Below are 12781 nucleotides of genomic sequence, written 5' to 3' on the forward strand. Positions count from 1 at the left end.
AGTCGTGGTTTGTAAATATTCACACTTACTTATGGCTAAATAAATAATTGAAAAGTCTACAGTCAAATTTCCCAATTGAAATATGTCTGAATTCATAAGCTCTCTGTTGGTGGCAGTCTGGGTTGTACAATACAGCAGCTTTCAGTATTAACTCTGATTTTCCCGACACTTCTATGCAGGGCTTAATTTGAGCCGGAGCTTGCCGGTGCTTAGCACCGGCACCTAATTATGAGGGCCGGGTCTATCACGCGGCATGAAGTGCACCTGTCCTGCCATAGAATTTCATTTTTGAAAACTCAAGACTCGTGCGCACTGGCACACACAGAGAGTGTGTGCTGCGCCTGCTGTTCTACTGCTGTCAGTGTTGTGGTGGTAAACACTGACTCCATGCATGCATCAAAAACAAACAGTACTACTTACTGCTGTCGGTGACGTGACGTCACGTGCCTGCCTGCTGCTCCAGTCCCAGTGTGATTTACGCTGTCTCTCAAGAAGACTTCCCGGCCGCGGATCAGTCAGGGCCACAGTGGGCGGGACACTAGTTAGTGAGTGTGTTGTTGCAGGGCACTGGGCAGGGCTTTGCTGCGGGGGTTGGGGCTATGCTCGGCAGAGGGGGAGCCACGCATGCGCAGATTATGCATGCAATTTGAATGTACGCGCATTTTCGCTGCCCGTGGCCTGACCCAGCATACCCGCCGCACCTCTCCCCAGCATACCCGGCCGCACCTTTCCCCCCCCCTCACCGAGTATCTAGGAGCAGTGGTACTCGGCGCCTTTCAGTTGGGACAGTTGAGTTGGGACTCGGGAGCAGCTCTGGATTGTCAGTGTCTCAGCAGGTGAGTGTGAGGCGCGAGCGAGGCAGGGCCTGCCTGGCGCCCTTACGGTGATTAATTTACTGGTGGTGGTCAGGTCAGCTTTTTAAAATCATTTGATTGGTCTACCAGCAGCACCTGGACAAGATGGCCTGGGTGTAGGCCGGCGCATGTGGCGGTCGAAATAATCAGCATGATCTGCGCAGGCAGGTGAGGCAGGGCAGGGCCTGGGGGCCGCAGGCGCAGGATGACGTTTTTTAAAAAATTATAATTGTTGATTGATGGCCTGGGAATGATAGGCGGTGTAGGTAGGCCGGCACTGGCAGACATATCATGAATTAAATAATAATAAATCTGCGCAGGTGAGGCCTACAGATTTACTTTTTTATGTTCATTCATGGTCACGGCCCTGCTTGTTGTTTCTGATCACCTTCACGATGCACGATCATGTTTTGTTGCAAGCCGAGCCAGCAGTGTGCACTGCAGTGGGCAGTAGTGGCTAACCTATTTGTTGTTGTGCAGTTGTTGCGGGCCGGACTGCCTGGAGTCAGTAAGGATGCAGGGGCAGGAGGATTCAGTTTTGTTTTCAGGGCAGGCCGGGCACGCTCATAAAATCTGTGGGGGTGTGGGCTGTGCCAGGCAAGCAGCGTGCACAAATGTTCTCACATTGAAATGCGCGTGCATTCACTGCTTTGCCTCCACGGTCCACCCCCACTGATAAGGACGGCCAGTCAGTTGCGCCACCATACTCTAATGGATTTCTACAGAGGGAAGGCCAATATTCACCTCTGCATGATTCTGGCTGATTTGTGATGTTTAGTCCGACAGGAGTTTTATTGTAATCTTTCCTGGAAGCGGTTCATACCTGTTTGGCATCAGGCATATTGCCATCTAGGCCACTGAGCTAGTCCAGACCAAAGTAAGACAGTGTGTGGTGCTTCGTGCTTGGTATATGAACACTTGCAGCCTCCATAGTAAGGCCCTTGGCCTTAAAAGTCTCAGCGTTCATCAGCAGCTTTGGAAATGCCCATACACCCCCATGCAATACCAACAGCAACTTATTCAGAGAATTCCCATCCCTACCCCCAAAATTCCATGTATCGTCAGTGTATTCAGAAGTAGTCATGATAGCAGCTGTGCTATTTACAAGCTGTTAATCTTATTCACAAAGAACCATGGTGCCAGTGTTCTGGTAAGCAGTTAAGAGGGTGGCTACTTTCTTAACAAGTAGCCTTGCTGCCCCTGAATTCATAAGCAGTCCAATAGCTAGTATCATTCAGAAGCCATCTTGGCGACCCTACATCCAGTGTAATCCCAGGCACATTCTCAGTCAACCACTCAATGGTGTTTCTCTTCACACCAGCATGCCAGTGTATTCCTTGTGCAGGATGCCGGATTCCCTGCATCTGCGGAAAAGGGCGGTGACCCGATGGACACATGATACAGCAGATACCAGTTTCGGGCAGTCCATGTTCCCTTCACTGCAAATTGTTCTCCAGAGATGAATCTCTTCCTGGACACTGCATCGATCCGGAACACCCAAAGCTTGGTCAAACGTACTCAGACCCAGTCTGTTTCAGAGCACTGAACCCCAGAGAGAGACTCTGGGGGGCCTTCACTCTGCCACCTCTGCCCTATGCTTACATATTTTCTGGCGCTGGGCATCTACAGTAGCATTGAAGTGCCTGCCTTCCTAGCAGGTCCTGTTTTAGGGATATCCCAACATAAAGTTTAACAAAGCGTCTTTTCAGGCAGGAGCCCTGGAGAAGGTCGCCTGCAGCTCTGACTTTCATCTGCCTCTTGGGCATAGAAACCATACACTTCCACAGTATGGCGTAGACTAGAGGCAGAGCAGGAAGGAGATGAAAAGTGAGGCTGCGATGATGATTGCGGGCACAATTCCACTTGGTGGGGCCGGATATGACTTGCTCATATTGGTGCTGACTGCAGTGGTGACAAGAGACCTTGTGCCCATCCAATGTCGATTTTGTCGTGCTATCGAATAGCGGCGGCATGTCTGTTACATTCATGGACACCCTCTGGGTGCTGTTTTCCAGCGGACCTCCGGCTCCCACCATGACTGGTGGCTTCCTTCTCTCTTGGGATAGCTCCCTCTGTTACTTCCCTTTCCTACTTCCCTGATGTTTTGTCTCTGTGATAACGTATTAACCCTTCTGACAACTTTGACAGAGCTGCTTTTTGTGAGTTCTATTTTCAGCCTCTAGAACTGCTATTTTAAATATACGTGAATTGTGCCTATTTCCCTAAATCTGGGATCCTTTTCAAATGTGGCTAACAATTTAACAACTGCTCGAAAGGAGACAAAGGTACGATTGGGTGAGGTGTAACACAGAGCCCTCAGCAAAGACCTGTTTCAGTCTTTCATGTAGCACTATGGGGTGGGTTGGGGTAGGGGGGGTCAGTTTGCCTGCCAGTATATTCTTGTTTTAAAAGTAGCTGGTGCCGAGTTCCTGGGCTCCAGTAATATTCAGGCAAAAAGTAAAATGTCAAGATAACTCTGGTGATTAATCGTCTACCTGGAGAGAGCCAGCCAGGAGCTTTGTCCAGGGGAAGCTGTGACTGCTTCAAAAGTAGTACAGGCCAGGGAGGGTTATATACCTGCTGCAAATAACGTTTACCATGCAGATCAAAAAGTGCATATAATGTAAAATAGATCAGTGTGTTACTGTTTCTGTCGGAGAGATCCTTTTGTTACTTGCAGTTTGTAAGTTAAAATGCTATCATAGAACAGCAAGCTATTAACTAGTCTGTCTGTCATCAAAGAGCTGCATGCAAACACAAAATTGTATATCACAGCTATATGTTTTTTGGGCTAATCTTTCATTATCCTAATCTTGCAAAAAGGGTCTAATGTGGGTAGACATCAATTCTTATTGAAGAGAACCCCTAACAATGCTGCTATGTTTTGAATTCTGCATTTGCGCTTTTTCAGACTTTGAACTCCTGAACTATATTGCCTACAATGACAATCATGGATGACATGTGACTCCTATTCCTTGTAGTCCTGTCTGATGTAACATTCCCTCTATACTGAGTTACACACGTAGGATTGTATTTATGCAATGTGTGAATGATGGAAAGTGCTCTGACACCTTAAAGTGGCGCTATTAAACTAAATTAATGTAAGAAACTGGGTACTCCGCTACATAATGCTCCCAAACAGGGTGTTACACGTCGGTGATTGTTCAACAACTTTGAGCAATGTTTTTATTTTTTAGGACACCAAGGTGCCAGTTGAAAATGTGGGTGGGGCTAATATAGTAAGTGGGTGGAGCCAGTGGATGAAGTGGGTGGAGCCCGAGAAAAGTAGGTGTGGCCTCCGACAAACATTTGAGCACCTGCACTTCATATTTTACAAATTAAGCACTGCTTCTATGTCATCAACATATCAATTTACAATGTGCTATTTTTCTGAATGTTTCCAACATTCACACAAAGTCCCATGCCTAAGATGTAAATATGACTGGAAATAGTAGTACTTCCCTTGTTGCCATCTAGTGCACTTTTTAATACTTAAGCAGAGAGGTGTACATTATTATATCAGTACACAGCAGATGAATATGACACCTTTGCTATCTGGGATATGACAATGAATGATGTGTGTGGGCTGGGGTCATCAAATCTTGAATGTATGTTTCAGCTAGATGACACCTTGAGCAGGGCACGTAGGGGCTTATTTATGAGAGCCCTGCATCACCTTTACACCACGTAAAGGGGTCGATGTGTGATGTTATGAAGCCGTGCATGTGTGACTTTGAGTGGCCTCATAAATCTTGAGTAAGGCAATTCAGCGCAAATCGCTGCATTGCCTTACTCTGCACCCGGCTAGCATTCCATGGGCGTTGCAGTGGGTTTTCACACGTAAAACCCATGGATTTTGATGTTGCCCCAGATTTAAAAAATCATGTGAACTTGGGGAAGCACCAAATCCATTTGCCTCCCAAAGTGAGGAGTTTCTGCAGCACACATAGAAAGAGGAAAAAGACTCTATGGATTGTTTGTGCGCATCCTGCACAAAACCAGTCCTGTATGCAACAGAAGCACCTTTGCAACATGGTGCAAGCGTGCCTATTTTGCTGTAGGCTGCCGAAACGATGCCAGCACAGGGACAAAGGACAGGAAAGCACCATATTGCATAAATACAGTGCATTACTGCCCTTTCCCTATGTCGTAGGGCAATGCCGCCAGGTTCCTTGCAGCGCTGCCCTATGAGAAAATGCAATACATGAGGACCCTTGTTACTTGAAATATGTCTTACAAACTGAGATTAGCCAAACATGAACTGGTGGCTTGTTGGGTTAATGCATCAACTCTAGGAATCGAAATCGAGCTCAATGGCCAGAGGTTAAAATCCTGATAGTTTCACTCATGCATTCATGCGTCTAAAGTCTATAAATGAGAACAATGGAGCAGTCCGCACTGCCCATATTTTAGCTATAAGTTGTGCAAGAGAGCCCGGGGAGGCTTCATGAGTTCTAAAAATCCTCCTGTATGTTAAAGTGTTTTCAAATTCTTATAATAGAAAAACATGTTACTTCAACAAATCGGCCAACTCAATAATTCCTATCATGCTTTTAAAGCTGGGAGAGGGGTGGGTGCGTTCCCTGTCCATCACTCTACCATTACGATACATTTAATTAAATCTAACTCTAGCACATTCCATTATTGCGTCCTTTCATACTCCTGCTTCTTACTGAGCTCTCGCACAAAGAAAGATGCACACACACACCTACACTCATATATAAAGCAACCTCTATTATTTCAAATTGGTGTGTTTCATCTGAAAGAAATGCAAATTTCCCTTTTAGCTAATAAGAAAGTATATTCTCTAAAATGAACCCTCTGTCCCTGGTAAGGAGTATATATCCCTACATTAAATTCTATAGGCAATTTCTTTTTTGTTTTCGAAAAGGCATACATTTTAAATCTTCAAATTAATGTCAGATCTTGGCACGCCATTTCATGCAAAGGAGCAATTATGAAGACGTTCAGAATAAAGTACAGAGACATTTTGTTTCAGAGCAAATGCATGAGTTCCTCTATAGTTTGAATAATTAGGGGCAACATTCCTAACATTTTGAAACAGGTTTTCGCAACTAAAGCGGTGCAAACAGCATAAAACAATTATTTTGAATTAACTGGGGCATACCATAAGTAGTACATGGGCATTCCCATGCAACCATTCACTTTCTTTACGCAAAGAGCTATCTAATAACACTTGTAGAAATGTTTTTGAGCAAAAAAATAACGCCTTTTTGAGGCTGGTTTTAAAAAGGGCAAATGTTTTGGTTTCACTAAACTTTTCTGAGTGCTGCACTGTAAAACACGCATTCCAAGTGCCAAAAGTTTTAAAGTTTGTCTAGACATGGGGCCTCATTTATGAAAAGTGACGCATCACTGCGTGAAAACAGCGATGCGTCACTTTTCACTGCGCTCTCCCTGCGACATGATTGATGCGTCATATTTATAATATGACGCATCATGTCGCAAGGAGTTACAGATACGTCAGTATTTCTGACGTATCTGTAGGCGCAAAAGTGACGCATTGCTGGAGTGTGTCACAAAAGTGACGCAACTCCAGCAATGCTTCCTTTCACATGGGGAAAGCCCCATGTGAAAGGGCTTGCGTCAGTCTTACGCCTGCTGTGAGGCAGGCGCAAGATTTTGACGCAACAGCGTCCTAAAAGTGACGCAGTGAAATCTCATAGATTTCACTGCGACACAATTACGAGGCTTTTTGCGGGTGAACGCCCCCTCTGCATACATTATACCTGACACAGGTATAATGTAGCGCAGGGGTTTACAAAGTGACGCATCTGATTAGATGCGTCACTTTGTAAATAGTGCACATCAGGAGGCAAGTTTTACGCCGACGATGCGTCACAAAAGTGACGCATCGGAAGCGCAAAACTCACGCAAGGCCTCATAAATGAGGCCCCTGGGATTTTGTACTGGAAGTGTGCCCTTCCAGTACAAATCCTATGCTAGACATCATGCAAACACCTTTGTATTATGGTTCAAAGGTGCAAGTGTGACACTAGGCAGCCTAATTGCATTCGCGGCTCGCACAGGCAAACTCTGTGGGGCGGTGACTTCTTAGTTGAGGTGGTAATGGCGTGGCAAAGAGTAGCTCTCCCTGGGGACAGTTTCTCTCTTGGGAATCGTCTTGAGCAGCTTCATGGTGACTAGAGAGTGGTCCACAGGACAACTGCTAGCTCTCCCCAAATGCCTCACCAAACAGGAACCCTTTTTTCCGAAGCAACACCTGTCACTTTAATAGACCCGGACTGATTTAAAAATACATTTTACAGTTCTGGAATGCAAATGCAGTGATGGGAGATTTCAGTCCATTGCAGCCTAACATTCATGTATTTAAAGACAATCTCAGTGGCTAGTAAATTACGGCCTGTTTATTCATTCATTAGGTATGTAGTATTGTAGAATTGTAACATCCTGTAATTAGGCCCGTTGTAATTCAACTTCTTTGCACCTATGTTGCATCAAAATGTTTCCTTTCCCCATGGCCTTTGACAAGGCTGTGGGTAGTTGAAGTCACATGGAAGGCACTGAACTGGAACTGCTCCTTCATATCAGAATGTAAACCCAGACAATTTTCATACCTCTATTCAGTCGTTGCTTCAGCAGATAAAGTATTTTGAGGAGTCCCTCAAACCCACAAGAGAAGGGCACTTCGGTTGCTCTTCACAAAATTCCTCCCTGGAGGGACCCCCTTCTTGCTGCCAATGGGTCAGCTCAGGTAGGTTCCCCAGTTCGGAAACTTGCTCCCCTGTAGGTTCCAGGGCATCCCCCTAAAGGTCTGCCTTCTCCTGGACAGTGGGAACAATGGGTGCTGGTTTCCCACGCCCCCTACCTCTTCTATTTAAGGCAGGTCCCTGTGCCATACTTTCGGGCTCCAGGGTCTCTTGAACACCCTTAGTTGCCATAGACCGAGTGGTCACACACCCTCACTCAGGCAGACCCAACATCTCTAAATGAGCCTTCTTCTCCACCTTGACCCAAGGAGAGCTTTCCAAATCATAGCCTAACAATTCCGTTGCCCCTCTTTTAGTGCCACTAAAGGTTTCCGCCCCTCCGCCCCCTGCCAAGAAGGCCCGCAAACGAATCCCACAGATGTTTAAAAAAATAAAAGAGTCATGGGAAAGGCTTAGGCTGTAGAAACTCAGAACCTGAACCATCAGTGTACAACATTGAGCAGCACTTGGACATTCCTTTAGAAGTACAGGCAGTCCAAGTTGAATGCCTCAAAAGATATGCAGCGCTCTCAGAGGAGGTTTATGGGGTGGAGGGCTGGAGGGGTGAGTACACATTGGATTAAAGGATATAAGCAATGAAGGTCCTTCCCTATTGCAGAGCCTAAAGGTTACTATTGAGACTCTTAGGGATGAGGTTGCATTTCTAAGAAAATGGACGGTGAGTTGGGTGAACACTGAAATAGCCAAATCTTTTGGGACACAAACAAAAGCACTAGTTAGTGATCATGAGGGACCCCTCACTCACCCTGGTTTAGCAAGGATGCTTGATTGTGACACAGCTGCTGCCATTACCCACCAGCACGATCGTGCTCCCACCCAGCATTACAGCATTGCTTTTTCCAACCACTCAGGAGGATGCTACAGCTATAATGCCTATAATGACAAGCCAGTTGCATAGCAAGGCATATTCAAGGACATGGGGTGGGAACGCAGCCCAACAGAGGAGAGGTGGTACTTGATGAGGGGTGCTCTCAAATGCCTAGTCTTGCCCGACCATTTGCAAGAGGGATAGTTAAGGATGGCTTCTACAGACAAGAGGACCCTGATTCACTGAAGAATAAGGTAACCTATTGGTTTAAGGAAACACACCACTGTTACTCCATCTTAAGGGAAAATATAAAACAAGCTTAACTGATAATTCTACCAGGGATGCCAAATGATGAAGTGAAAGGTAGTTTCTATAATAGAGCTATAGTAGATAGCCTGATGGCAATTGATTCCCCGGCCATCCCTCTTGCTAATACCTCTAGTCCCATCACATTTGGGCTTGCCTTGGATATGGGACCCAGGTCAAATGGTTCTGCCCAGAAGAGAGGGGATTTAACAAAACTGGGCACAGAGGGGGAGCAAGGGATGACTACAGGAAGGAGGATTGTCCCCAGAGGGTAATAAATTGACTCCTAGATCGATCTTGGCCGATCACCAATTGGGGTACCCCCCCTTGCCTGGGTCCTTTGTTAATCACCATGTTGCTCTGGCCCCTACCACTGAAGGTCCCAAAGGGGAGGGAGTTGGTGATGTTATTTACGAGGAGGAAAGGCGTGCAATCCCAGAGCACAGGCTTGATTATATCTCCACAGTTGTACTCAAACAGCAGTTAAGAGTCCTGGTATGGATTGTCGCGGGGATCGCCAACATGCTAGTTGAACCAGAATGGGGCATTTTTGTGGACTCCCATTCTGTGATGTTTTTCCAGGAGACCTGGAGTCTGTATATCCCCCACAGATGTGGGTACTCATCTTATGGCATCAATGCAGTAAGGAAAGAGAAGGGGAGACCCTTGGGAGGCTTAACGATTTGGGTAAAAACTGCACTTTGGTCCAAAGTCAAACCATTCCCTGTTGATTGCCAGGACATCTTAAAAGTGATTTCACCCTACACATTGGTTTAGAAATGTTAATTTGTAATGTATATATTAGAGTGGCCCTGGGTTTAGAGGAAACCTATACTATATGTATTTTAGATCATGTCCTGACTGAATGCACTGGAAATGCCACTCTATTGGTTAGTGGGGATTTTAATTGTTCATTGGAACCCCTTGCTCCTGTCTATTAAACTTCACTGAAAAGTGGGACAGTTTCTGGCAAAGAAATCCCACAGATAGACCTCCCAATGGCTAGATGGTCCAACCAAGAGAGGCAGCCAGGTGATGGCCTTCACGTTGCAGCATGATTTGAGGTCCACAAATGGTAGGACAACATCTGATCCGAATGGTGAGATGACCTTTAGTAGACATGGCTATGCCAGTAGAATTGATTACTGCGTGATTGACCTTAGCCTATTGCCCATTGTTTCTGACATGACAGTGGTTAAAAGATCTGATAGTGACGACAAGGCTCTGAACCTTTCCCTAACAAATCATGGAGCGAGCGAACCGATATTAGGGGCTGGACCGATTTTGGTAAGCTATCCCTCACTAATAACTTGAGCACAATTAGATAGAATTGGGTGGAGGAAATCACAAGGGCTTTGGAAGTTGTTAAATCCAAAGTCCTCGAGTAGGTGGAAGTGCTATCCAAACTCCCTAAAGTATAAATAATTGAGAAGCTGAGTTACCTGCATAAGATATTTCATAGGCAGATCAGGGAATCACTGGGCAAATTGAACAAAAGGGAAGGATTTTCATGGAAAAAAGGAGGGAAAATGCAGCCACCTGTGGCAGACTGGTATAACCAGGAATGTAGAAAACGAAGTGTCAGCTCTTACATGCAGTAAAATACAAGATCCGCCCTGATATGGTGGCGTGCATGGCTAGATAGGAGTTGCAGTATGCCAAGAGACAATAGGAATGTTCCTTATGGTCCTTTCTACATAGTGCAATGGTAGCCAAAGATAATAAGTCCTAGTAGGCTTGCTAGATACAGATAGGTGTGCTGCCCCAAAAGTCAGGAAGAGAAGAGTGCGAGCATTTCTCTTTGCTGAAAACACATTATTAATAGCAAAGTCCCCACAAGGGCTCCAACAGATATCAAATGATTTTAAACTTTTCTGTGATGAGCATGGTCTGATATTTGCTAATGGGACTTTGAAGCCATCTACGAGATATATGCATGTAGGGGGCCATAAAATAGAGCTAGCCTCTGTCTTTGATTATTTGGAGATCTGTATAACTCCAAACCTATGCTGGGTTCCCCATATAGAGAAAACACAGTTGTCCTTAATTTAGTAGACTGCCCACATAAGCCAGATCCATAAAAACACAGGGCCTCATTTATGAAAAGTGACGCATCGCTGCGTGAAAACAGCGATGCGTCACTTTTCGCTGCGCCCTCCTTGCAACACAAATGATGCGTCATATTTACAGTATGACGCATCATTGCGCAAGGAGTTACAGATACGTCAGTGTTTCTGACGTATCTGTATGGCGTAAAAGTGACGCATTGCTGGAGTGTGTCACAAAAGTGATGCAACTCCAGCAATATATCCTTTCACATGGGGCAAGCCCCATGTGACAGGGCCTGCGTCAGTCTTACGCCTGCTGTAAGGCAGGCGTAAGAAATTGACGCATTTGTGTCCTAGAAGTGGCGCAGTGAAATCACATAGATTTCACTGCGTCACTTTTACGACCCTTTCTTGCGTCAATACGCCCCCCCTTGCATACATTATACCTGGCGCAGGTATAATGTGGCGCTGGGGTTTACAAAGTGACGCATCTACCTAGATGGGTCACTTTGTAAATATGGCGCAACAAGGCGCATTTTTTACGCCACTGGTGAGTCACAAAAAGTGACGCACCAGCGGCGTAAAAGTGACGCATAGCCTCATAAATGAGGCCCACAGTGTCTAGCAAACTGGCTCCTTCATAAGAAATATATAACATCAAAGCCTTAGGACGAGTTCTATATAAAGCAGAATAGTGGGGTAGTGGGAACACTGCTTGTCTTACTGCCACCGAGCATTGCTTAATAAGGTCCCTTTTTAATCTACCAGCCAGCACTCCCCTGATCCCAATTTTCCTTGATTGGCCCAAAGAAAACTGTTCCACAAGCAATTCCCTGGTTTAGTACCCTGAGAGAACTGTTGAGGAAATTGGGGATGGAAGTTTATTGTTGAAGAATGGAAGAGCTGTGTTCAATTCCGAACAGTAGGGTTAAAACCCTTTATTGGGAGTCTACCCTGGTGAACGATGTGACAAAATGTGTGGGTTCTCTGACCCAGGAGTTTATGAATTTTAAACCTCTCCCACTGTTTGAAGAAACAATCAATGAAATTGTCCCACCTCTTGCATGTAAACTATTCCTCCAATTCAGATATAAGACCCTTCCCACTAAATTGTTCTGTAGTAAGTGGAGAACTAATACATTCCCTGCTGATAAATGTCCAGCTTGTAAAGGAAGCCCTGAATCTCTAGTCCAGCTCATATTTTTCTGCCGTCATTATAAGAAACTGAGGGGCAAATGATTAACCCCTTTGTGTAGGCTAATCTGCCCTGGCCACGATCTCAGAATTCTTTCTAGAGACAGCAGTACAGTAATAGTTTATGGTTTAGCAAAATGTCTGTTAGCTCTATGGATCAAACACTCAAATTACGTTGTATAAACATTTTGTATTGCATTTTAACTGTATATATGGAAGAGATTTATTTCCACATGGCTCTTATTCTTTAAGATACTTGTATCTGCTTTGTCTATGTACTTTTTAAGATCATTGTGATCAAAAGAAAGTTATGATTATGATGATGATGATTGAGAATGTGTGATGATATATGATTGAGGCTCATTAAACCTTTTCACTAAAGTGTAACATAATTGGTGAGTTATTTTCAATACTTAGAATCATTTAAATACATATGATTTGTAGGTGAATAGAGTATAGTAACTAATCATATAGAGTAAAACACCAAACATTGTTTGTGCATATTAATTTTAAGATTTAGGTAGGGGCTTTATATATCAACTGCAGATGAAAGATTCTCTGACAGATTTTATCTCACTCCTAATGCTCTCATATGCAAAATCATAATTATGTAAGAAAGGACTGAGAAACGCATGCCGCTTTCCTTTTCTAAAAAAGTGTTACAGTTTCCTTTTGGCAATCAGGATGGTGCATGATAGGTCAGAGTGCTATGGAAGAAGTTTAACTGGAGATCAGAGATGCATTTGTCTTGTAGAGTTTGTTCAAATGGAGTTGGCAGTTTTGGTTTTTGGTGATTCTTGACTTATGGGCAGGTGAATG

General features: G+C 44.7%; 1 protein-coding gene across 1 annotated transcript in view; it reads left to right on the forward strand.

Moving 5' to 3' along the window:
• Window positions 1–582: 582 nt before the first annotated feature.
• Window positions 583–12781, forward strand: part of LOC144819948 (uncharacterized) — a 116484-nt gene continuing 104285 nt past the window's right edge. Inside the window, exon 1 of the mRNA XM_078677639.1 lies at window positions 583–836. Within this exon, the coding sequence (XP_078533765.1) occupies window positions 651–836 (186 nt within the window). The 5' untranslated portion in view covers window positions 583–650. The remainder of the gene's footprint in view (window positions 837–12781) is intronic.

This window comes from Lissotriton helveticus, chromosome 2_1 (assembly GCF_964261635.1).
Source record: "Lissotriton helveticus chromosome 2_1, aLisHel1.1, whole genome shotgun sequence".
Classification (NCBI taxonomy): Eukaryota; Metazoa; Chordata; class Amphibia; order Caudata; family Salamandridae; genus Lissotriton; species Lissotriton helveticus.